We start from the raw sequence: 25,320 nt of genomic DNA on the forward strand, positions 1-25,320 counted from the left end.
GAGAAGTAGAAAGTACAGGTATTTGAGTTCAACATGTAATAAGTAGAAAGTACAGGTATTTGAGTTCAACATGTATGAAGTAGAAAGTACAGGTATTTGAGTTCAACATGAGAGAAGTAGAAAGTACAGGTATTTGAGTTCAACATGAGAGAAGTAGAAAGTACAGGTATTTGAGTTCAACATGTAAGAAGTAGAAAGTACAGGTATTTGAGTTCAACATGAGAGAAGTAGAAAGTACAGGTATTTGGGTTCAACATGTAAGAAGTAGAAAGTACAGGTATTTGAGTTCAACATGAGAGAAGTAGAAAGTACAGGTATTTGAGTTCAACATGAGAGAAGTAAAAAGTACAGGTATTTGAGTTCAACATGTATGAAGTAGAACGTACAGGTATTTGAGTTCAACACGAGAGAAGTAGAAAGTACAGGTATTTGAGTTCAACACGAGAGAAGTAGAAAGTACAGGTATTTGAGTTCAACATGTAAGAAGTAGAAAGTACAGGTATTTGAGTTCAACATGAGAGAAGTAGAAAGTACAGGTATTTGAGTTCAACATGAGAGAAGTAGAAAGTACAGGTATTTGAGTTCAACATGTAAGAAGTAGAAAGTACAGGTATTTGAGTTCAACATGAGAGAAGTAGAAAGTACAGGTATTTGAGTTCAACATGAGAGAAGTAGAAAGTACAGGTATTTGAGTTCAACACGAGAGAAGTAGAAAGTACAGGTATTTGAGTTCAACATGTAAGAAGTAGAAAGTACAGGTATTTGAGTTCAACATGTAAGAAGTAGAAAGTACAGGTATTTGAGTTCAACATGTAAGAAGTAGAAAGTACAGGTATTTGAGTTCAACATGAGAGAAGTAGAAAGTACAGGTATTTGAGTTCAACATGAGAGAAGTAGAAAGTACAGGTATTTGAGTTCAACACGAGAGAAGTAGAAAGTACAGGTATTTGAGTTCAACACGAGAGAAGTAGAAAGTACAGGTATTTGGGTTCAACATGAGAGAAGTAGAAAGTACAGGTGTTTGAGTTCAACATGTAAGAAGTAGAAAGTACAGGTATTTGAGTTCAACATGAGAGAAGTAGAAAGTACAGGTATTTGGGTTCAACATGTAAGAAGTAGAAAGTACTGGTATTTGAGTTCAACATGAGAGAAGTAGAAAGTACAGGTATTTGAGTTCAACATGAGAGAAGTAAAAAGTACAGGTATTTGAGTTCAACATGTATGAAGTAGAAAGTACAGGTATTTGAGTTCAACATGAGAGAAGTAGAAAGTACAGGTATTTGAGTTCAACACGAGAGAAGTAGAAAGTACAGGTATTTGAGTTCAACATGTAAGAAGTAGAAAGTACAGGTATTTGAGTTCAACATGAGAGAAGTAGAAAGTACAGGTATTTGTGTTCAACATGTAAGAAGTAGAAAGTACAGGTATTTGAGTTCAACATGAGAGAAGTAGAAAGTACAGGTATTTGAGTTCAACATGTAAGAAGTAGAAAGTACAGGTATTTGAGTTCAACATGAGAGAAGTAGAAAGTACAGGTATTTGAGTTCAACATGTAAGAAGTAGAAAGTACAGGTATTTGAGTTCAACATGAGAGAAGTAGAAAGTACAGGTATTTGAGTTCAACATGTAAGAAGTAGAAAGTACAGGTATTTGAGTTCAACATGAGAGAAGTAGAAAGTACAGGTATTTGAGTTCAACATGTAAGAAGTAGAAAGTACAGGTATTTGAGTTCAACATGTAAGAAGTAGAAAGTACAGGTATTTGAGTTCAACATGTAAGAAGTAGAAAGTACAGGTATTTGAGTTCAACATGAGAGAAGTAGAAAGTACAGGTATTTGAGTTCAACACGAGAGAAGTAGAAAGTACAGGTATTTGAGTTCAACACGAGAGAAGTAGAAAGTACAGGTATTTGGGTTCAACATGAGAGAAGTAGAAAGTACAGGTGTTTGAGTTCAACATGAGAGAAGTAGAAAGTACAGGTATTTGAGTTCAACATGTAAGAAGTAGAAAGTACAGGTATTTGAGTTCAACATGAGAGAAGTAGAAAGTACAGGTATTTGAGTTCAACATGTAAGAAGTAGAAAGTACAGGTATTTGAGTTCAACATGTGAGAAGTAGAAAGTACAGGTATTTGAGTTCAACATGTGAGAAGTAGAAAGTACAGGTATTTGGGTTCAACATGTGAGAAGTAGAAAGTACAGGTATTTGGGTTCAACATGTGAGAAGTAGAAAGTAGAATGTCATCAGAAAAATAAGAAGTGGAGTAAAGTACTGATACCAGAACAATGTACTTAAGTACAGTAACAATTTGTACTCCACTACTTCCCACCTCTGTGTAAAGTGCCTTGATAAAATGTAATCCGTCATTTTGCAACCTGTTCTTGTACATATCATATTCTATTTACATGTACATAGAGTTCTTGCAGTATTTCTGTATTGTATTCTACACGATGCTGCATCGTTGGAGGAGGTCAGAAGAGTCTCCTCTGAAGCTGCTGAGCATCTGATGAGAACGCCTTTGGGTCTTTAGTTGAGTTTACCATCAGAGCTCAGTGCTGCGAGGCGTTCAGGGCCCGCTGGAATCTGCAGGATCAGACCCTGAGATTACATTCCTGCACCGACCACCTAATTGGTCCCACAATGCACTGGGGCAGAGATTTAATGAGCTGATACCACCCGGACAGAGACGAGAAAACAAGCCGTTATTCAAGATTTAAAGGCTTTATTGACATGTGCACAATACAACAAAGCTACATGCAATAAACTAAAGACATTAAAACACAGAACATGTTTAATGCTGACGGTAAGAAGCAGGAATAAGAAACATATACACATTTAAAATAAATACTGCACAGTAAGTAAATACTGTGGTAATATCTATTATGTGGAATGAGGAGCATTTGAATGGCCCTCCTCTTCCTCTGCGGTGGCTACAGAGGAAGAGGAGGGCGTCTGTAAACAGAAGATAAGCTGATGGACGGATGTAATATCCAGCAGAGGGAAGATAAGAGCTGCAGGAGTTCATTTCATGCTCTGAGCCACTTTAATACACGGGGATGTTAGCTTAGCATAGCTTAGCATAGCTTAGCTTAGCACAGGGGTGCCTACACTGTTTCGGCTTGGGAGCTACTTTTAAAATGACCAAGCCCAAAAGATCTACCCACAGGGCCGCCCCTGCCCAATCTGTGTCGTGAGCGGGGGGGGCTGTGTTAGTGGACTAAACGGCAGATAAACGGTGGCGCGCTTACACTAATTGCACCGCATAATAGTGCGGAGGTGAGGCCACCTCATAACGGCATGAACCCGTATGGCACAACACGACTCGGACTGGCTTACTGCACGTCAATCAAGTGGCAAAGGCCACAGTAAGGATGGATGATAGGCTAACTTTAAAAAAAAAGTCTCCTTTTTCCATGCCATGAGATCTGCCCACGCGACCCTTGCGGTCGACGTATTGGGCCCCGCTGGCTCGGCATGGACACTGGAGATGGAGGGAAACTGCCAGCGTTGTTTTTAATTCACCAGTGAGGTGTTTACTGACGTAGTACATGTCGTAGAATTACAATCTCTTCAGCTTGTGTTAGAAACAGACCTTATTTCAGGATGACCAAAAACCCATTCAGAGAACCATTGACCTCCAGACCAGGGGACAGGAGGGATGAAATGCTGACTCATATCAGGGTTCAGGACTCATTCCTGCACCTCTCTTATCCGCTGATGCTAACGAGCTAGCGGTTGTTAGCCACACAGATCATGTGACCTGTGTGTGTCCCGCTGACAGCACTGACACTGTAGAGAAAGGTCATGGGAGCAGTGGTTTAGATGTTGAAACTAAAACCAGTGAAATCCAACCGTGAAAGTAACTAAGTACTTTTACTCAAGTACAAGATCTGAGTACTTTTTCTTTTACTCAAGTACAAGATCTGAGTACTTTTTCTTTTACTCAAGTACAAGATCTGAGTACTTTTTCTTTTACTCAAGTACAAGATCTGAGTACTTTTACTCAAGTACAAGATCTGAGTACTTTTACTCAAGTACAAGATCTGAGTACTTTTTCTTTTACTCAAGTACAAGATCTGAGTACTTTTTCTTTTACTCAAGTACAAGATCTGAGTACTTTTTCTTTTACTCAAGTACAAGATCTGAGTACTTTTACTCAAGTACAAGATCTGAGTACTTTTTCTTTTACTCAAGTACAATATCTGAGTACTTTTACTCAAGTACAAGATCTGAGTACTTTTTCTTTTACTCAAGTACAAGATCTGAGTACTTTTTCTTTTACTCAAGTACAAGATCTGAGTACTTTTACTCAAGTACAAGATCTGAGTACTTTTTCTTTTACTCAAGTACAAGATCTGAGTACTTCTACTTTTACTCAAGTACAAGATCTGAGTACTTTTTCTTTTACTCAAGTACAAGATCTGAGTACTTCTACTTTTACTCAAGTACAAGATCTGAGTACTTTTTCTTTTACTCAAGTACAAGATCTGAGTACTTCTACTTTTACTCAAGTACAAGATCTGACTACTTTTTCTTTTACTCAAGTACAAGATCTGAGTACTTTTTCTTTTACTCAAGTACAAGATTTGAGTACTTCTACTTTTACTCAAGTACAAGATCTGAGTACTTTTTCTTTTACTCAAGTACAATATCTGAGTACTTTTACTCAAGTACAAGATCTGAGTACTTCTACTTTTACTCAAGTACAAGATCTGACTACTTTTTCTTTTACTCAAGTACAAGATCTGAGTACTTTTTATTTTACTCAAGTACAAGATCTGAGTACTTTTACTCAAGTACAAGATCTGAGTACTTTTTCTTTTACTCAAGTACAAGATCTGAGTACTTTTACTCAAGTACAAGATCTGAGTACTTTTTCTTTTAGTCAAGTACAAGATCTGAGTACTTTTACTCAAGTACAAGATCTGAGTACTTTTTCTTTTACTCAAGTACAAGATCTGAGTACTTTTTCTTTTACTCAAGTACAAGATCTGAGTACTTTTTCTTTTACTCAAGTACAAGATCTGAGTACTTTTACTCAAGTACAAGATCTGAGTACTTTTTCTTTTACTCAAGTACAAGATCTGAGTACTTTTACTCAAGTACAAGATCTGAGTACTTTTTCTTTTACTCAAGTACAAGATCTGAGTACTTTTACTCAAGTACAAGATCTGAGTACTTTTTCTTTTACTCAAGTACAATATCTGAGTACTTTTACTCAAGTACAAGATCTGAGTACTTTTACTCAAGTACAAGATCTGAGTACTTCTACTTTTACTCAAGTACAAGATCTGAGTACTTCTACTTTTACTCAAGTACAATATCTGAGTACTTCTACTTTTACTCAAGTACAAGATCAGAGTACTTCTACTTTTACTCAAGTACAAGATCAGAACACACTCCTTTTTACTGAATGAATATTGGTTTAGGTTTGCAGTTCAATTCGATGGTTATTCCATAGATGTATTTAGATGTATTTACTGAAGCCTACTACGACAGCTGGTGACTCAGCAGATTATTAGTAGATTGTAAACACTTATAATATAGGAGGCTTTGTTCTATATTCACCACACAGACTACAGAGCAGCTCCACCTTCTCCAGACATGCTGCCCAACGAGTACTCCTTCACTCTCCCTGCACTGATGATACTCACATTGGTTTGAAATGCAGGACTTTTACTCCTCACAGAGGAGCCTGTTGTTGCTATTTTTATTCAAGTGAAAGCTGTGAGCACTTCTTCAACTTTAGCAGTCAGGAAACAAGCTTCTCTTCTACCAAACCTCTCCTTCAGGGCTCGAGTCTCGTGGTGACGATACTAAATAGGTTTAGGACGCAGAAAAATGACTTAATCAAGCTACACATGAACAAGTGATCTGTGTTGGCTTCCTCAGGAGAGCTAGTTGTCTGTTAGCCGTTAGCTGTTTATTAGCTGGCGTTAGCAGTTAGAAGTTGGCAGCTAGCTTTGAGAGGGGTCTGCCTGCAGACCTCCACTCTCAGGACAGTTCCGGTGCAGACCTCCACTCTCAGGACACCTCCACTCTCAGGACAGGAAGTGCACGCTAAGAATTCCAAAATAAAATCACCACTATCAGTACAGTGCCACTTTCCAAACAGCAAATGCACGCAAATACAAAATAAAATCGTACTGACACTTATTATCTATATAGATTTATTTATATAAATACGACATTTTGTATTTTAGATACACCCGCTAGACAACAGTGGTGCTGTTAGCTGTTAGCAGTAATCAGTTAACTGTTAGCTGTAAACAGAGGCTCCATGGAGTTAAACTTGGTGCAGTTAGCTGTTAGCAGTAATCAGTTAGCTGTTAGCAGTAATCAGTTAGCTGTTAGCAGTAATCAGTTAGCTGTTAGCAGTAATCAGTTAGCAGTAATCAGTTAGCTGTTAGCAGTAATCAGTTAGCAGTTAGCTGTTAGCTGTAAACAGAGGCTCCATGGAGTCAAACTTGGTGCAGTTAGCTGTTAGCAGTAATCAGTTAGCTGTTAGCAGTAATCAGTTAGCTGTTAGCAGTTAGCGGTTAGCTGTAAACAGAGACTCCATGGAGTCAAACTTGGTGCAGTTAGCTGTTAGCAGTAATCAGTTAGCTGTTAGCAGTAATCAGTTAGCTGTTAGCAGTTAGCTGTTAGCTGTAAACAGAGGCTCCATGGAGTCAAACTTGGTGCAGTTCAAGCTTTCTTGAGTAAAAAAAGACATCATTATAAAGCGTTTAAACTAGGGCTGTCAAACGATTAAAATTGTAATCAGATTAATCACCATTCGAACTATGTCCAAAATATGCCATTTCTTTTTGTATATTGTTGTGGGAATGGAAAGATAAATGAAAGAAGGCGGATATATCCATTTAACATTATTATAACATTTATCTGCATGTCAAAATGAAAGACAGCCCACACACCTATCAATCATCAAACCGTGGGGTCTGAATTCATTACGTGTTGATTTCTATCAACGGGGAGTACTTCAGGAAAGTAGACGGGGGGGGCTAGTGGAGTACTTCAGGAAAGTCGACAGGGGGGGGGGGCTAGTGGAGTACTTCAGGAAAGTCGACGGGGGGGCTAGTGGAGTACCTCAGGAAAGTCGACAGGGGGGGGCTAGTGGAGTACCTCAGGAAAGTCGACAGGGGGGGGCTAGTGGAGTACCTCAGGGAAGTCGACAGGGGGGGGGCTAGTGGAGTACCTCAGGAAAGTCGACAGGGGGGGGCTAGTGGAGTACTTCAGGGAAGTTGACGGGGGGGGGGGCTAGTGGAGTACTTCAGGAAAGTCGACAGGGGGGGGCTAGTGGAGTACTTCAGGGAAGTTGACGGGGGGGGGGGGGCTAGTGGAGTACTTCGTGACCACAGTGTGAACGTTGTGATCAGCTGTTTTAGCGCAGTTCTCCAGTGAAGGGGGGGGAGTCTCCCTCTGCAGCCGGTTGGCGTAGTTCAGACCGACGTTAACAGCAGCCTGTCTGTGCACACGGAGACCGACTCTGTCGTACGCAAATGCGCTTTGTGACACAAGTGACGGTACGCATTTCAGATTACGCACATAACCTGCGTACCAGTTATGTGTTACCTGGACTACAGCAAAAGTATTCTCCGTCGGGACTTCCTGCAACAACACCACGCCGTTATCTTGATTCTGATTGGCCAGAAGACATTATCAAAGATGTTCTATTGAGAAGACGATCACTACGTGACAAAAGTTTTCAAAACCGTTTCTGGTCTTCAGTATTTCCAAACCGTGGCTCCTGAAATCAGTCTGACTAACTGCTGTCTGTGCAGTTACTCCGCGAGTTGGCAGACTTTATGTTGCTCACTCTAACATCGTGTCTCATGGTGGGGCTGAGCCATTTCTTGGTATGGGTGCAGCCGACCCCAGCCATACCCTGGCGCTGCCATTAACGCGATAATTTTGACAGCATTAGTTTAAATGTGATCTTTTAAAATGTAGTTTTTGATGTTAAACTTGTTTAAATCTAGATGTTCTATGTGTGTGGTGTGTGGGTGTTTGTGTGTGTCTTGTAGTAGAAGAATGTGGTTCTGCTGGTCCACAAACTGCAGCACTGATTGTTTCTGACTCCAGTTTCATACCTGACCGTGACTCCACTGCTATTTATAGACACACACACCACAAACACACACACACACCACACACACACACACTGTTTACTGGATGAAAACACGCTTTTCTCTCACACTCTGAGGTCATTTCTTCAGATGACGTGTTGCAGAGATTAAAACATGACAACCTGCAGCACCAATGTTCAGGAAAGCATGAACATATTTAAGACTGTGTGTGTGTGTGTGTGTGTGTGTGTGTGTGTGTGTGTGTGTGTGTGTGTGTGTGTGTGTGTGTGTGTGTGTGTGTGTGTGTGTGTGTGTGTGTGTGTGTGTGTGTGTGTGTGTGTGTGTGTGTGTGTGTGTGTGTGTGTGTGTGTGTGTGTGTGTGTGTGTGTGTGTGTGTGTGTCTGACCTCCTTTTGTACCACGTTGAACTGTGGAACCACGTTGAACTGAGGAACCACGATGAACTGTGGAACCACGTTGAACTGAGGAACCACGATGAACTGTGGAACCACGATGAACTGTGGAACTAAACCGCACACAGAGATGTTAGCTGTTGGCAGTTAGCTTTGAACTGTTAATGTTAGCAGTTGGCAGTTAGCTTTTAACTGTTAATGTTAGCAGTTGGCAGTTAGCTTTTAACTGTTAATATTAGCAGTTGGCAGTTAGCTTTTAGCTGTTAATATTAGCAGTTGGCAGTTAGCTTTTAGCTGTTAATATTAGCAGTTGGCAGTTAGCTGTTAGCTGTTAATGTTAGCAGTTGGCAGTTAGCTGTTAATGTTAGCAGTTGGCAGTTAGTTTTTAGCCGTTAATTTTAGCAGTTGGCAGTTAATGTTAGCAGTTGGCAGTTAGTTTTTAGCTGTTAATGTTAGCAGTTGGCAGTTAGCTGTTAGCTGTTAATGATAGCAGTTGGCTGTTAGCTGTTAATGTTAGCAGTTGGTAGTTAGCTGTTAGCTGTTAATGTTAGCAGTTGGCAGTTAGCTTTTAACTGTTGGCCCAGCTGTTAGCTGCTAATGTTAGCAGTTAGCTGTTAATGTTAGCAGTTGGCAGTTAGCTTTGAACTGTTGGCCCAGCTGTTAGCTGCTAATGTTAGCAGTTGGCAGTTAGCTGTTAATGTTAGCAGTTGGCAGTTAGCTGTTAATGTTAGCAGTTGGCAGTTAGCTTTGAACTGTTGGCCTAGCTGTTATTGTTAGCAGTTATCTTTTAGCTGTTAGTCCTTAGCTATTCGCTGTTAGCATTCATTTTATATCCTGCTATTAATTATGTCTGTATCTCCTACACTGTGCATAGTGTACATACTGCAGTTTGTTTGTCTCTTCTAAAAGTAAGGTTATTGAATACGTTATGAGTTATAATTATGTATAAAGTGTGTGATCTGTCCTGCTGTTAGTGTGTTGCTGTATAAATACATCCCATAATAACTGACCTGGTTAGAACAGGTTCAGCAGCTCCTCTCATTTCAGCAGCTTTTAAAACCCCGTATAAAGAAAAGCTCTCTCTCTCTCCCTGTCTCTCTCTCTCTCTCTCTCTCTCTCTCTCTGTCTCTCTCTGTCTCTCCCTGTATCTCTCTCTCCCTGTATCTCTCTCTCCCTGTCTCTCTCTCTCCCTGTCTCTCTCTCTCTGTCTCTCCCTGTATCTCTCTCCCTGTATCTCTCTCTCCCTGTATCTCTCTCTCTCTCTCTCCCTGTATCTCTCTCTCTCTCTCCCTGTCTCTCTCTCTGTCTCTCTCTCTCTCTCTCTCTCTCCCTGTATCTCTCTCTCTCTGTATCTCTCTCTCCCTGTATCTCTCTCTCTCTCCCTGTATCTCTCTCTCCCTGTCTCCCTCTCTCCCTGTCTCCCTCTCTCCCTGTATCTCTCTCTCTCCCTGTCTTTCTCTCTCCCTGTCTCTCTTTCACTCTCTCCCTGTCTCTCTCTCTACCTGTCTCTCTCTCTCCACCTGTGTCTATCTCTGTCTCTCTACCTCTCTCTACCTGTCTCTCTCTCTACCTGTCTCTCTCTCTACCTGTCTCTCTCTCTCTCCACCTGTCTCTCTCTCTCTCTCTCTCTGTCTCTCTACCTGTCTCTCTCTCTACCTGTCTCTCTCTACCTGTCCGTCTCTCTCCCTGTCTCTCTCTCCACCTGTCTCTCTCTCTGTCTGTCTCTCTCTCTCTCCCTGTCTCTCTCTACCTGTCTGTCTCTCTCTACCTGTCTCTCTCTCTCCCTCCCTCTCTCTCTCTCTCTCTCTCTCTCTCTCTCTATCTCTCTCTACCTGTCTCTCTACCTGTCTCTCTCTCTCTACCTGTCTCTCTACCTGTCTCTCTCTCTACCTGTCTCTCTCTCTCTACCTGTCTCTCTACCTGTCTCTCTCTCTCTACCTGTCTCTCTCTCTACCTGTCTCTCTACCTGTCTCTCTCTCTACCTGTCTGTCTCTCTACCTGTCTCTCTCTCTACCTGTCTCTCTACCTGTCTGTCTCTCTACCTGTCTCTCTCTCTACCTGTCTGTCTCTCCCTTTCTGTCTCTCTACCTGTTTGTCTCTCAGCTGGAGGACTGCACTCTGCAGGTTTCCACTAACGGATACTACCTGGACCTGGACTCGTCTCTTTCTGAACAGAGAGACGACCTGGAGAGTTTCTACGAAGACGTGACGTAAGAACACCTACACTCACCTGTATATCCCCTTTCTTCACCTGAACCTGTCCTCACCTGTATATCCCCTTTCTTCACCTGAACCTGTCCTCACCTGTATATCCCCTTTCTTCACCTGAACCTGTCCTCCCCTGTATATCCCCTTTCTTCACCTGAACCTGTCCTCACCTGTACATCCCCTTTCTTCACCTGTACCTGTCCTCACCTGTACATCCCCTTTCTTCACCTGAACCTGTCCTCACCTGTATATCCCCTTTCTTCACCTGAACCTGTCCTCCCCTGTATATCCCCTTTCTTCACCTGAACCTGTCCTCACCTGTATATCCCCTTTCTTCACCTGAACCTGTCCTCACCTGTATATCCCCTTTCTTCACCTGAACCTGTCCTCCCCTGTATATCCCCTTTCTTCACCTGAACCTGTCCTCACCTGTACATCCCCTTTCTTCACCTGTACCTGTCCTCACCTGTATATCCCCTTTCTTCACCTGTACCTGTCCTCACCTGTATATCCCCTTTCTTCACCTGTACCTGTCCTCACCTGTACATCCCCTTTCTTCACCTGAACCTGTCCTCACCTGTATATCCCCTTTCTTCACCTGAACCTGTCCTCACCTGTATATCCCCTTTCTTCACCTGAACCTGTCCTCACCTGTACATCCCCTTTCTTCACCTGAACCTGTCCTCACCTGTACATCCCCTTTCTTCACCTGAACCTGTCCTCCCCTGTATATCCCCTTTCTTCACCTGAACCTGTCCTCACCTGTACATCCCCTTTCTTCACCTGAACCTGTCCTCACCTGTATATCCCCTTTCTTCACCTGAACCTGTCCTCACCTGTACATCCCCTTTCTTCACCTGTACCTGTCCTCCCCTGTATATCCCCTTTCTTCACCTGAACCTGTCCTCACCTGTACATCCCCTTTCTTCACCTGAACCTGTCCTCACCTGTATATCCCCTTTCTTCACCTGTACCTGTCCTCACCTGTATATCCCCTTTCTTCACCTGAACCTGTCCTCACCTGTACATCCCCTTTCTTCACCTGAACCTGTCCTCACCTGTATATCCCCTTTCTTCACCTGAACCTGTCCTCACCTGCATATCCCCGAGACCGGGCAATGTCCCCGGTAGAAACCGGGTGAAATAGCCAAAAATAATAATAAAACCGGGGAAAAGTGAAAAAAAGTGTCCGAAAATAGGCACTCGTGAGAAGAGCAGAGTCCCCTGTCAACTCCCGTTACATTCCTCCATGGTGTCATTTGAGTGAAAAACTTTTACAAGAACCAGGCTGGGGGGTCAAAAGGGCTTGACCAAGGCCGAACCAAAGTGCACGGTGGGCGGACTCATCACCTCCGTGATGAGTCTCCATTGTGATTTGAAAACTTCCATCAAACGAGTCCTTCGGTGGGCGGGAAAAGAATGCGTCATAATCGTCACTTCCTGTACTGACAGTGGAGGTGTCCTGAGAGTGGAGGTCTGCGCCGGAACTGTCCTGAGAGTGGAGGTCTGCACCGGACCTGTCCTGAGAGTGGAGGTCTGCACCGGACCTGTCCTGAGAGTGGAGGTCTGCACCGGAACTGTCCTGAGAGTGGAGGTCTGCACCGGACCTGTCCTGAGAGTGGAGGTCTGCACCGGAACTGTCCTGAGAGTGGAGGTCTGCACCGGAACTGTCCTGAGAGTGGAGGTCTGCACCGGAACTGTCCTGAGAGTGGAGGTCTGCAACCGGACCTGTCCTGAGAGTGGAGGTCTGCACCGGAACCTGTCCTGAGAGTGGAGGTCTGCACCGGAACTGTCCTGAGAGTGGAGGTCTGCACCGGAACTGTCCTGAGAGTGGAAGTCTGCACCGGAACTGTCCTGAGAGTGGAGGTCTGCACCGGAACTGTCCTGAGAGTGGAGGTCTGCACCGGAACTGTCCTGAGAGTGGAGGTCTGCACCGACCTGTCCTGAGAGTGGAGGTCTGCACCGGAACTGTCCTGAGAGTGGAGGTCTGCACCGGAACTGTCCTGAGAGTGGAGGTCTGCACCGGAACTGTCCTGAGAGTGGAGGTCTGCACCGGACCTGTCCTGAGAGTGGAGGTCTGCACCGGAACTGTCCTGAGAGTGGAGGTCTGCACCGGAACTGTCCTGAGAGTGGAGGTCTGCACCGGACCTGTCCTGAGAGTGGAAGTCTGCACCGGAACTGTCCTGAGAGTGGAGGTCTGCACCGGAACTGTCCTGAGAGTGGAGGTCTGCACCGGAACTGTCCTGAGAGTGGAGGTCTGCACCGGACCTGTCCTGAGAGTGGAGGTCTGCACCGGACCTGTCCTGAGAGTGGAGGTCTGCACCGGACCTGTCCTGAGAGTGGAGGTCTGCAGGCAGGCTCCCATGGGGAAAAGGGAGAATTTGGGATTTTCAGAAAAAAAGACAGAATTCTAAAAAAAATTGAAAAAGTAAGAATTTTCAGAAAAAAATACCAAATGTTTCGATTTTCGGGAAAACATTGTTTTCCCAAAAGGTCTAAATCCTAAAGCAGGGGTGTCAAACTCAAGGCCCGGGGGCCAAATCCGGCCCGCCACTTCATTTTATGTGGCCCACAAGAGCTTGCAAAGAATATAATACGTTTATTATAATGTTACGTGCCGCTTTACAGGAGAACGTTGCCCATAAACTACATGTCCCACAATGCATCTCATTTTGTGACATGCACATTGAAGAGACTTGCAATGATTTGCCCTAGACTTCTGCTTTCAGACGTAGTTAATTATGAAGTTATTACCATATCCGATAATAATCCAATGCAGAGGAAATATTGTAAAATTATACATTATTTTATATTTATTATCTATGTATATTTATATAGTCTTAAAGTTACCACCGGCCCTTTGAGTGCAACCATAATTCTAATGTGGCCCGCGATGAAATTGAGTTTGACACCCCTGTCCTAAAGTGTTCAGAAAAGTCTGAAATTTTATATTTTCTGAAACAAATTAAAACCAGATGTTATTTAGTGGGAATGCTGCCATCTGTTATTCTACGGACGAAAAGTTTATTATTATTCCGCCGGTATTTTGGCCCTCTTCTCCTCCCACATTGAACATCGCAGAAACTCCGTTCAAAGATCAAAACGTTCAGCTCGGTCGGGAATCGATGGCTATTACTTTTCTCATTCATAACTTTCATAATTCCAGAGATACATCCCATAATGCATCACATTTTTAACATGGAAGTCAATGGAGAAAATCTTCACACTTCAACTAATCTTCATGCGACTTCAACTGCTAACTGTTCATTCATACTTTCACTCAGAAACCTCATTCCAACTTTAAAATGTTACACATCTTTCTGCCATTATTCGTCTTAAACAACTTTTAAATCTGATTCTTACTTTTAGAGATATTAAACATTGTTCAGACCTGGGTAAAGAGGTTTTCTTCAGATTTTAACATTGACTAGAGTGCGTGATGTCACAGCTAGAGGGTAGGAAATCTTGAAATGTACCTTCATATATTTTTTTTAAACTGCCATAATTCCCAAACTCTACATTCCTGAGACATAATCTTTCATGACAAACGTAGGAAAACATATCGTAGCTTGAAAAATTACAAATAATTAAGCAAAACAATTAAACTAAATACCTCTTGAGGGCATGAAGTGACAAAAACATTCAACATTCCTCCATTGAAGCCCATTGTAATTTCAGGCTGATATTTCCTCACGGCAGCAGCCGCACACCTTTAGTTAAACTGCCAAAAAGGCCACATTATTAACCCGAAACTACACAAAAATTACACTTCAGATACTCAACTTCCTTGACATGCTTCACCTTTTGAAATTTCACAGATATCTGTTACGGTTCTTCCACAAAACGTTCACATGTAAGAGGTTCATCTCTCATTCTGAACAATGGAAACCTGTGATCTCTGCACGCCTCGTTAGCTCAACTATAAACACCTGTGTGATGGAGCACGATGATGTCATCACTCCTGCTAACACCTCAGTAAATGAGCTAGTAGATCATTTTAATTCAAAAATTCAAAATGTTATAGACGCCATTGCTCCAACTAAGGTAAAGGAAGTGTCTGGCAAGAAAATATCTCCATGGAGAAAGGCCATGACCGTGAAAACAGAAAAAAGAGAATGTCGAAAAGCTGAACGCAGGTAGCGAAAAACAAATCTCCAGGTTCACTTTGAAATCTATAAAGAGAGACTTGGCCTTTATCATTTGGAATTGAAAAACGCACGACAATCGTTCTTCTCTGACATCATTACCAAAAACAACGCACATGCCTCGTTCGCTACCGACGACAGATTAACTAACCCCCCAGTGTCAGTAGCCTCTGAACTTCAATGACTTTGCCTTTTTCACTGACAACACTCAGAACATCAGACGAGCAGTCAGTGCCTCTGCATCAGGAACAGCAGACGTGTTGGCTCTGTGTCCACTTAACATCAACTCAGACATCATGACACAATTCCATCAGATTAATGATAAAAACCTGGAGGACATTATACAACTTCTGAAGTCCTCCTCCTGCTGCCTTGATATTATTCCAACAGGGTTTTCCAAAGATGTTTTTCGTTGCATGGCCTCAGATCTACTTCATATAGTAAACAAATCTCTTCACTCAGGTATTTTTCCACAGGCCCTGAAAACTGCAGTCATTAAACCGCTCTTAAAAAAGAACAATCTAGATGCTTCAGTAATGACCAATTACAGGCCCATATCAAACCTGCCATTCTAGGTTAGATCATTGAACAAGTAGTTTTTCAACAGTTGAGTAATTTCTTGCATTTAAATAACTGTTTGGATGTGTTCCAGTCAGGCTTTCGTCCAAACCACAGCACTGAGACTGCTCTTGTAAAGGTCTTACACTCATCCACTTAAACACAGACAGTGGCAGAACTTCAGTGTTAGTATTATTAGATCTCAGTGCTGCGTTTGACACTGTTGACCACAGCATATTATTAGACCGACTGGAAAACTGGGTGGGACTTTCGTAAACAGTTCTAAATGGGTTTGAATCCTACTTAAAGGACAGAAACAACTTTGTTTCTATAGGTACATACACATCTGAGTTGACAAATATGACATGTGGGGTTCCTCAAGGCTCCATCTTGGGGCCTCTTCTCTTTAACATCTACATGCTACCACTGGCTCAGATAATGAAGAACAACAAAATAAGTTACCATAGCTATGCAGACGACACACAAATTTACGTAACAATTTCACCAGGAGACTATGCTCCAATTCAAACACTGAGTAAGTGCATTGAACAAATCAATGACTGGATGTGTCAGAACTTTCTCCAATTAAACAAAGATCAAACTGAGGTAATGGTTTTTGGAGCCAAGGCAGAACGTATAAAAGTTAGCGCTGAGCTTCAGTCTGCAATGTTCAAACAACAGATAGACAGAGATCTAGGTGTAGTCATGGACTCTGACCTGAGCTTCAACAGTCACATTAAAACAGTTACTAAACCAGCCTGCTATCACCTAAAGAACATATCTAGGATTAAAAGACTAATGTCAGCAGGATCTGGAGACACTTGTCCATGCCTTTATCTTCAGTAGACTGGACTACTGCAAAGGTGTCTTCACAGGTCTCACTGAAACATCTATCAGGAAGCTGCAGCTGATTCAGAACGCCGCTGCTCGAGTCCTCACTGACACTAAGAAAGTGGATCACATCACTCCTGCTCTGAAGTCTTTACACTGGCTTCCTGTGTGTCAAAGAATAGATTTCTAAATACTGCTGCTGGTTTATAAAGCACTGAATGGTTTAGGCCCAAAATACATTACTGACCTCTTGCTAAACTATGAACCATCCAGATCTCTCAGGTCTTCAGGGACTGGTCAGCTTCCTGTCCCCAGAGACAGATCTCTCAGGTCTTCAGGGACTGGTCAGCTTCCTGTCCCCAGAGACAGATCTCTCAGGTCTTCAGGGACTGGTCAGCTTCCTGTCCCCAGAGACAGATCTCTCAGGTCTTCAGGGACTGGTCAGCTTCCTGTCCCCAGAGTCAGATCTCTCAGGTCTTCAGGGACTGGTCAGCTTCCTGTCCCCAGAGACAGATCTCTCAGGTCTTCAGGGACTGGTCAGCTTTCTGTCCCCAGAGTCAGATCTCTCAGGTCTTCAGGGACTGGTCAGCTTTCTGTCCCCAGAGACAGAACTAAACATGGAGAGTTATTATGCTCCAAATATCTGGAACTAACTCCCAGAAACCTGCAGGTCCACTGCAACGCTGACTACTTTCAAATCCAGCAAGAAGACTTTTCTTTTTGCCGCTGCTTTTAATTGAACTATTCACATCTTAAACTGCACTGTAACTTTTATCCATGTACTTTTTCTTTTAATGTTTATTTTATTAGCTTTTCTTTTTAAAGACTGATTTTAAATGCCTTTTTCTTAATGTCTTTCATTTTTTGTAAAGCACTTTGAATTGCCTTGTGTTGAAAAGTGCTATATAAATAAACTTGCCTTGCCTTCAGTGAAACTGCTCCAAACAGCCCAGAACTTCACAGGTTTGGTAACGATGCAGCCATCAACGCATCTAAGCGTATTATGGGGTGTCATCAAATGCCGTTGGCATGGCGACAGATCATTCGCCATCAAGTTAGTTCAGAAGTTTGCAGTTCAAATATTCTGCTGCTTTTCCAAGCCTTTTTACTTTCTTCTCTCATCACACATTCAAGCCCCCTGTGTTCATGTATCATTTCAATCTACAGTCTTCGCTTTCTTCTTACACAGCACATTCCAGCATGGCAGTTCAGCGTCAGCCTTTCAGCATGAAGCATTCCCACTAGAAGTTTCTTCAGGAATTGCATTCTCTAGTTATAATTGTTATTCTCTGAGATTTAAGTCGTTTAGCCGGCTCTGTTATGATTGGTGAACAACTTCGAGATGTCCCGCCCCTTAGCCTATCTACAATGTGTTCGAGCGCTAGCCAATAGGGTTACATAGTGATGTCACTAAAAACTCCCTCTATTCCATGTTTGGTCCAGCTGTTATATTATTATAATTTTTATAAAGAGAGCAATTCAAACTTTAAGATCACAGGAGGAGACACACACACACACACACACACACACACACACACACACACACACACACAGGATGATGTCATCTGGAAACTGTGTGTGCCACAGTGACCTAAAGAATCTGAAACGTGTTCTTTTTTTAGACGGAAACACAAAAAACTGTAAAAAATCTTTCCCTCATAACCCCCTTTCTTTCCGTCCTCTGACGTCTCTGCAGCTCTGAAGTAGAAACTGCTCTGAAGTCAGAACACTTCACTGACCCAGGAGCTGCTGTCAAACTGCTGAGCAGAGACACAGAGGGACAGAGACACAGAGGGACAGAGACACAGAGGGACAAGTCGTGTTATTATTAATGAAATAATAATGAGGCTTGTGTTTATTATTAATTGCAAAAGCATCAGAAGATCTTTTGTTTGTTTTTCGGATCCCTGTGTGTGTGTGTTACATTTGTGTGCGTGTGTTACATTTGTGTGCGTGTGTTACATTTGTGTGTGTGTTACATTTGTGTGTGTGTGTGTTTCCACAGCAACGGGAAGAAGCCCATCCTAATCCTGAGGACTCTGCTGTCTGTACGTGTGCACTGCATTCTGGGTAATTATCACGTCCTCACTCCACACTCACTCACACACACACACACACGCACACACACACACACACTCTCACGTCTCGGTTCTTCTGTATGAGAGTGCTGTGTGTGATGAACAGCTGTTTCATGGTGAGTCTCCTCTGAATACAGAACTCTCCTCTCGTGCATCGAGCTCCAGCTGATCAAACTCTTTGAGCAGGAATAAGAGTTCCTGGTACTAGTCTCCTGGTGCTAGACTCCTGGTGCTAGACTCCTGGTGCTAGACTCCTGGTGCTAGACTCCTGGTGCTAGTCTCCTGGTGCTAGTCTCCTGGTGCTAGACTCCTGGTGCTAGACTCCTGGTGCTAGACTCCTGGTTCTAGACTCCTGGTGCTAGACTCCTGGTTCTAGACTCCTGGTGCTAGACTCCTGGTTCTAGACTCCTGGTGCTAGACTCCTGGTTCTAGACTCCTGGTGCTAGACTCGTGGTGCTAGACTCCTGGTGCTAGACTCCTGGTGCTAGACTCCTGGTGCTAGACTCCTGGTTCTAGACTCCTGGTGCTAGACTCCTGGTGCTAGACTCCTGGTGCTAGACTCCTGGTCTAGACTCCTGGTTCTAGACTCCTGGTGCTAGACTCCTGGTGCTAGACTCCTGGTGCTAGGCTCCTGGTGCTAGGCTCCTGGTGCTAGACTCCTGGTGCTAGACTCCTGGTGCTAGACTCCTGGTGCTAGACCTCTTGTTCTAGACTCCTGGTACTAGACTCCTGGTACTAGACTCCTGGTGCTAGACTCCTGGTGCTAGACTCCTGGTGCTAGACTCCTGGTGCTAGACCTCTGGTTCTAGTCCTCTAGTGCTAGACTCCTGGACTAGACTCCTGGTGCTAGACCTCTTGTTCCAGACTCCTGGTGCTAGACTCCTGGTGCTAGACCTCCTGTGCTAGGCTCCTGGACTAGACTCCTGGTGCTAGACTCCTGGTTCTAGACCTCTTGTTCTAGACTCCTGGACTAGACTCCTGGTACTAGACTCCTGGTGCTAGACCTCTTGTTATAGACTCCTGGTGCTATACCTCTTGTTCTAGACTCCTGGTACTAGACTCCTGGTGCTAGACCTCTGGTCCTAGACTCCTGGTGCTAGACTCCTGGTTCTAGACCTCTTTTTCTAGACTCCTGGACTAGACTCCTGGTACTAGACTCCTGGTGCTAGACCTCTTGTTATAGACTCCTGGTGCTATACCTCTTGTTCTAGACTCCTGGTACTAGACTCCTGGTGCTAGACCTCTTGTTATAGACTCCTGGTGCTATACCTCTTGTTCTAGACTCCTGGTACTAGACTCCTGGTTCTAGACCTCTTGTGCTAGACTCCTGGTTCTAGACCTCTTGTACTAGACTCCTGGACTAGACTCCTGGTGCTAGACCTCTTGTTCTAGTCTCCTGGTACTAGACTCCTGGACTAGACTCCTGGTGCTAGACTCCTGGTGCTAGACCTCTGGTGCTAGACTCCTGGACTAGACTCCTGGTGCTAGACTCCTGGTGCTAGGCTCCTGGTGCTAGACTCCTGGTGCTAGACCTCTTGTTCTAGACTCCTGGTACTAGACTCCTGGTGCTAGACCTCTTGTTATAGACTCCTGGTGCTATACGTCTTGTCCTAGACTTCTGGACTAGACTCCTGGTACTAGACCTCTTGTTCTAGACTCCTGGTACTAGACTCCTGGTGCTAGACCTCTTGTTATAGACTCCTGGTGCTATACCTCTTGTCCTAGACTTCTGGACTAGACTCCTGGTACTAAACACCTGGACTAGACCCCTGGTGCTAGACTCCTGGTACTAGACTCCTGGTGCTAGACCTCTTGTTATAGACTCCTGGTGCTATACCTCTTGTTCTAGACTCCTGGTGCTAGACTCCTGGTGCTAGACCTCTTGTTCTAGACTCCTGGTACTATACTCCTGGACTAGACTCCTGGTACTAGACTCCTGGAGCTAGCCTCCTGGTGCTAGACTCCTGTTCTAGACTCCTGTTCTAGACTCCTGGTGTTAGACCTCTTGTGCTAGACTCCTGGTGCTAGACTCCTGGTGCTAGACTCCTGGTGCTAGACCTCTTGTTCTAGACTCCTGGACTAGACTCCTGGTACTAGACTCCTGGTGCTAGACCTCTTGTTATAGACTCCTGGTGCTATACCTCTTGTTCTAGACTCCTGGTACTAGACTCCTGGTGCTAGACCTCTGGTCCTAGACTCCTGGTGCTAGACTCCTGGTTCTAGACCTCTTGTTCTAGCCTCCTGGACTAGACTCCTGGTACTAGACTCCTGGTGCTAGACCTCTTGTTATAGACTCCTGGTGCTATACCTCTTGTTCTAGACTCCTGGTACTAGACTCTTGGTGCTAGACCTCTGGTGCTAGACTCCTGGTTCTAGACCTCTTGTACTAGACTCCTGGACTAGACTCCTGGTACTAGTCTCCTGGTACTAGACTCCTGGACTAGACTCCTGGTGCTAGACTCCTGGTGCTAGACTCCTGGTACTAGACTCCTGGTGCTAGACCTCTTGTTATAGACTCCTGGTGCTATACCTCTTGTCCTAGACTCCTGGTACTAGACTCCTGGTGCTAGACTCCTGGTGCTAGACTCCTGGTGCTAGACCTCTTGTTCTAGACTCCTGGACTAGACTCCTGGTGCTAGACCTCTTGTTCTAGACTCCTGGTACTAGACCTCTGGTGCTAGACCTCTGGTACTAGACCTCTGGTGCTAGACCTCTGGTGCTAGACCTCTGGTGCTAGACCTCTGGTGCTAGACTCCTGGTGCTAGACTCCTGGTACTAGACTCCTGGTACTAGACTCCTGGTGCTAGACTCCTGGTGCTAGACCTCTGGTTCTAGACCTCTGGTGCTAGACTCCTGGACTAGACTCCTGGTGCTAGACCTCTTGTCCTAGACCTATTGTCCTAGACTCCTGGTACCAAACTCCTGGACTAGACTCCTGGTGCTAGACTCCTGGTGCTAGACTCCTGGTGCTAGACTCCTGGACTAGACCTCTGGTGCTAGACCTCTTGTGCTAGACTCCTGGTACTAGACTCCTGGTACTAGACTCCTGGTACTAGTGTCCTGGTGCTAGACCCCTGGTGCTAAACTCCTGGACTAGACACCTGGTTCTAGACTCCTGGTTCTAGACTCCTGGTGCTAGACTCCTGGTGCTAGACTCCTGGTGCTAGACCTCTGGTGCTAGACTCCTGGTACTAGACTCCTGGTGCTAGACCTCTGGTGCTAGACCTCTGGACTAGACTCCTGGTGCTAGACTCCTGGTGCTAGACTCCTGGTGCTAAACTTCTGGTGCTAGACCTCTGGTACTAGACTCCTGGTGCTAGACACCTGGACTAGACTCCTGGTGCTAGACCCCTTGTTATAGACTCCTGGTGCTATACCTCTTGTTCTAGACTCCTGGTGCTAGACCTCTTGTCCTAGACTCCTGGTACTATACTCCTGGACTAGACTCCTGGTACTAGACTCCTGGAGCTAGCCTCCTGGTGCTAGACCTCTTGTCCTAGACTCCTGGTACTATACTCCTGGAGCTAGACTCCTGGTACTAGACTCCTGGAGCTAGCCTCCTGGTGCTAGACTCCTGGTGCTAGACCTCTTGTTCTAGACTCCTGGACTAGACTCCTGGTACTATACTCCTGGACTAGACTCCTGGTACTAGACTCCTGGAGCTAGCCTCCTGGTGCTAGACTCCTGTTCTAGACTCCTGGTGCTAGACCTCTTGTGCTAGACTCCTGGACTAGACTCCTGGACTAGACTCCTGGTGCTAGACTCCTGGTGCTAGACTCCTGGACTAGACTCCTGGTGCTAGACTCCTGGACTAGACTCCTGGTGCTAGACTCCTGGTGCTAGACTCCTGGTGCTAGACTCCTGGTTCTAGTCTCCTGGTGCTAGACTTCTGGTGCTAGACCTCTTGTTCTAGACTCCTGGACTAGACTCCTGGTACTAGACTCATGGTGCTAGACTCCTGGTGCTAGACCTCTTGTTCTAGACTCCTGGACTAGACTCCTGGACTAGACTCCTGGTGCTAGACTCCTGGTGCTAGACTCCTGGTGCTAGACCTCTTGTTCTAGACTCCTGGACTAGACTCCTGGTACTAGACTCCTGGTGCTAGACCTCTTGTTATAGACTCCTGGTGCTAGACTCCTGGTGCTAGACTCCTGGTGCTAGACTCCTGGTGCTAGACCTCTTGTTCTAGACTCCTGGTACTATACTCCTGGACTAGACTCCTGGTACTAGACTCCTGGACTAGACTCCTGGTGCTAGACTCCTGGTGCTAGACTCCTGGTGCTAGACCTCTTGTTCTAGACTCCTGGACTAGACTCCTGGACTAGACTCCTGGTGCTAGACTCCTGGTGCTAGACTCCTGGTGCTAGACCTCTTGTTCTAGACTCCTGGACTAGACTCCTGGTACTAGACTCCTGGTGCTAGACCTCTTGTTATAGACTCCTGGTGCTAGACTCCTGGTGCTAGACTCCTGGTGCTAGACTCCTGGTGCTAGACCTCTTGTTCTAGACTCCTGGTACTAGACTCCTGGACTAGACTCCTGGTACTAGACTCCTGGACTAGACTCCTGGTGCTAGACCTCTGGTGCTAGACCTCTGGTACTAGACTCCTGGTGCTAGACTCCTGGTACTAGACTCCTGGTGCTAGACTCCTGGTGCTAGACTCCTGGTGCTAGACCTCTTGTTCTAGACTCCTGGTACTAGACTCCTGGACTAGACTCCTGGTACAGACTCCTGGTACTAGACTCCTGGTGCTAGACTCCTGGACTAGACCTGTGGTGCTAGACCTCTTGTACTAGACTCCTGGTACTAGACTCCTGGTACTAGACTCCTGGACTAGACTCCTGGTACTAGACTCCTGGTGCTAGACTCCTGGTGCTAGACTCCTGGACTAGACCTCTGGTGCTAGACCTCTTGAGCTAGACTCCTGGTACTAGACTCCTGGACTAGACTCCTGGTGCTAGACTCCTGGTGCTAGACTCCTGGTGCTAGACCTCTGGTGCTAGACCTCTGGTGCTAGACCTCTGGTGCTAGACCTCTGGTGCTAGACTCCTGGTGCTAGACTCCTGGTGCTAGACTCCTGGTGCTAGACCTCTGGTGCTAGACCTCTGGTGCTAGACTCCTGGTGCTAGACTCCTGGTTCTAGACTCCTGGAGCTAGACTCCTGGTGCTAGACTCCTGGTGCTAGACTCCTGGACTAGACTCCTGGACTAGACTCCTGGACTAGACTCCTGGTCTAGGATCAGAATACCGTTATTAGTCCCACAGAGGGGAACAGGATGGGTTAACAGCAGAGACCACATGTCCCTGTGTGCTCTGCATGTGAGACCATTAAAGAGGGGTTCCTATTCTCACTGTGGAATGATGGTACAGTGATCTGAGCTCATCAACTAAAACACATCAGTGTGTCCAGCTTTCCCACGACATTAAGTGGTTTAACTTGAGTGAAGATGTGTATCCACGTCACGCTTTGACGTTCCCGCGGTGGACCAACGTCCCTATTACACGTTGTTTTGAGACTCAGTTGTTTTTTGTCATTTTGACCCAATTCTGTGTTTTCTGATGATGACCCTGCCGAGGTATTCCCCCCCTCACTTCCTGTTACCCCCCGTCACTTCCTGTCAGCCCCTCCCTCTCTTACCACCTCCCCCCCATGACAGCCCCTCCCTTCCTGCTCCAGAGGGGATTTCCCAGCATGCTTCCTGTTTCGCTGTTTAAAAGACTCCGCGATGCCTTCAGGGACAAACAGACTTTGTTCTCAGAAAATAGACAAAGTATAAATACATAAATATGATTACATTTGATGGATAAAAAGACGAGTGCAATACAAAATAAATGAGTACACCTAAAGTGCATGGAAAGATAAATTAATCGTTTGATGGAATCACAAACCGCTGCAGGTTGAGCGCAGATACAAAAGGTGAAGAAGAAGAAGTGAAACAGGACATTTAATGAAGTGCAGAAGAAGAAGTGAAAGTGTCCTCAGGTTAATAACGGTGCGTTCAGGGATCCTCCTGAGCTCGTTAATCTCAGCGTTCACCGTACACACTTTCATCTCATCAAAATAAATTATATCAAATGTATTTCAATTTGATATAATGTATTTAATAATAAAGAATATTCCTCTTGCTATTTTAACCATTTTAACTCAGACTTTAAGTGTTTTTATTTTTAAATAATTATAAAAGTTTCTCCATATATTTTTATATCTGTTTCCTCTCAGAGTTCTCCTCTGAGAGGAAACTCCTGCAGAACGTTCCACACACAGCTGTGACATTCTGTGTGTGTGTGCGTGTGTGTGTGTGTGTGTGTGTGTGTGTGTGTGTGCGCGTGTGTGTGTGCGCGCGTGTGCGTGCTGGTCCTCTGGTCCTCACACACATGTTACACGCTGACTCAGCTGCAGCTGTCGTTGATAAATGTAGCACCTTATTCAGAGTGAACGGTGTGTCTTTGTTGCTGCAAAGGATTGTGGGTAGGCTTTATCTCCTTTCCTAAAGGATGCTCCAGTGTTTCCTAAAGGAGATGACAGAGGAAGCATTGAAGCTCCTTTCCTTTATTCAGAGACTCAGACATACTGTTGACCTCTGTATTCCTGAGGAGTTTGAACACAACACGACGGGCAAAATAAAGTGTTTTCAAGTTGGAGATATTTCCGTCAATAAACTACAAACATGGCGTCCGAACATCCCCTGGAGAATATACATTTGTAGCCGTTTTATTCATTGAATAGAGTAGAAATACCTTTTATTAAGTACTTTATGGTTTCTCCAGAGACAGGAAATGCCTCTGAGTTGATCTGCCTCACTTCCTGTGTGCAGATCAACAGGAATCCTGTTTGTTGTTGTGTGTCTTTGTGTCTGTTGTTCTGCAGAAACCAAATGCTTCCTGGATGTTTTCAGACGTCTGAACACTTCATGTTGTTTTGAACATGTGACAGACAGCGGCTCTATGGTTCTTCATCTTATTAGGCGCTTTCACACACACAGAGTTCTAAAGAGTTCTGATGAACTACAGAGTTCTGAC

At 44.6% G+C, this 25,320-nt stretch overlaps 1 protein-coding gene across 1 annotated transcript in view; it reads left to right on the top strand.

Moving 5' to 3' along the window:
* The window catches only part of LOC117440636 (FH1/FH2 domain-containing protein 1-like), a gene marked incomplete at its 3' end in the record, with an annotated part of 42,439 nt that overhangs the window by 8,956 nt on the left and 8,163 nt on the right, over positions 1 to 25,320 (top strand). The window contains exons 2-3 of the mRNA XM_034076868.2: positions 10,585 to 10,691; positions 18,229 to 18,293. Of these exons, the coding sequence (XP_033932759.1) occupies positions 10,585 to 10,691; positions 18,229 to 18,293 (172 nt within the window). The remainder of the gene's footprint in view (positions 1 to 10,584; positions 10,692 to 18,228; positions 18,294 to 25,320) is intronic.

Source organism: Pseudochaenichthys georgianus, unplaced genomic scaffold (genome assembly GCF_902827115.2).
Source record: "Pseudochaenichthys georgianus unplaced genomic scaffold, fPseGeo1.2 scaffold_1088_arrow_ctg1, whole genome shotgun sequence".
Lineage (NCBI taxonomy): Eukaryota > Metazoa > Chordata > Actinopteri > Perciformes > Channichthyidae > Pseudochaenichthys > Pseudochaenichthys georgianus.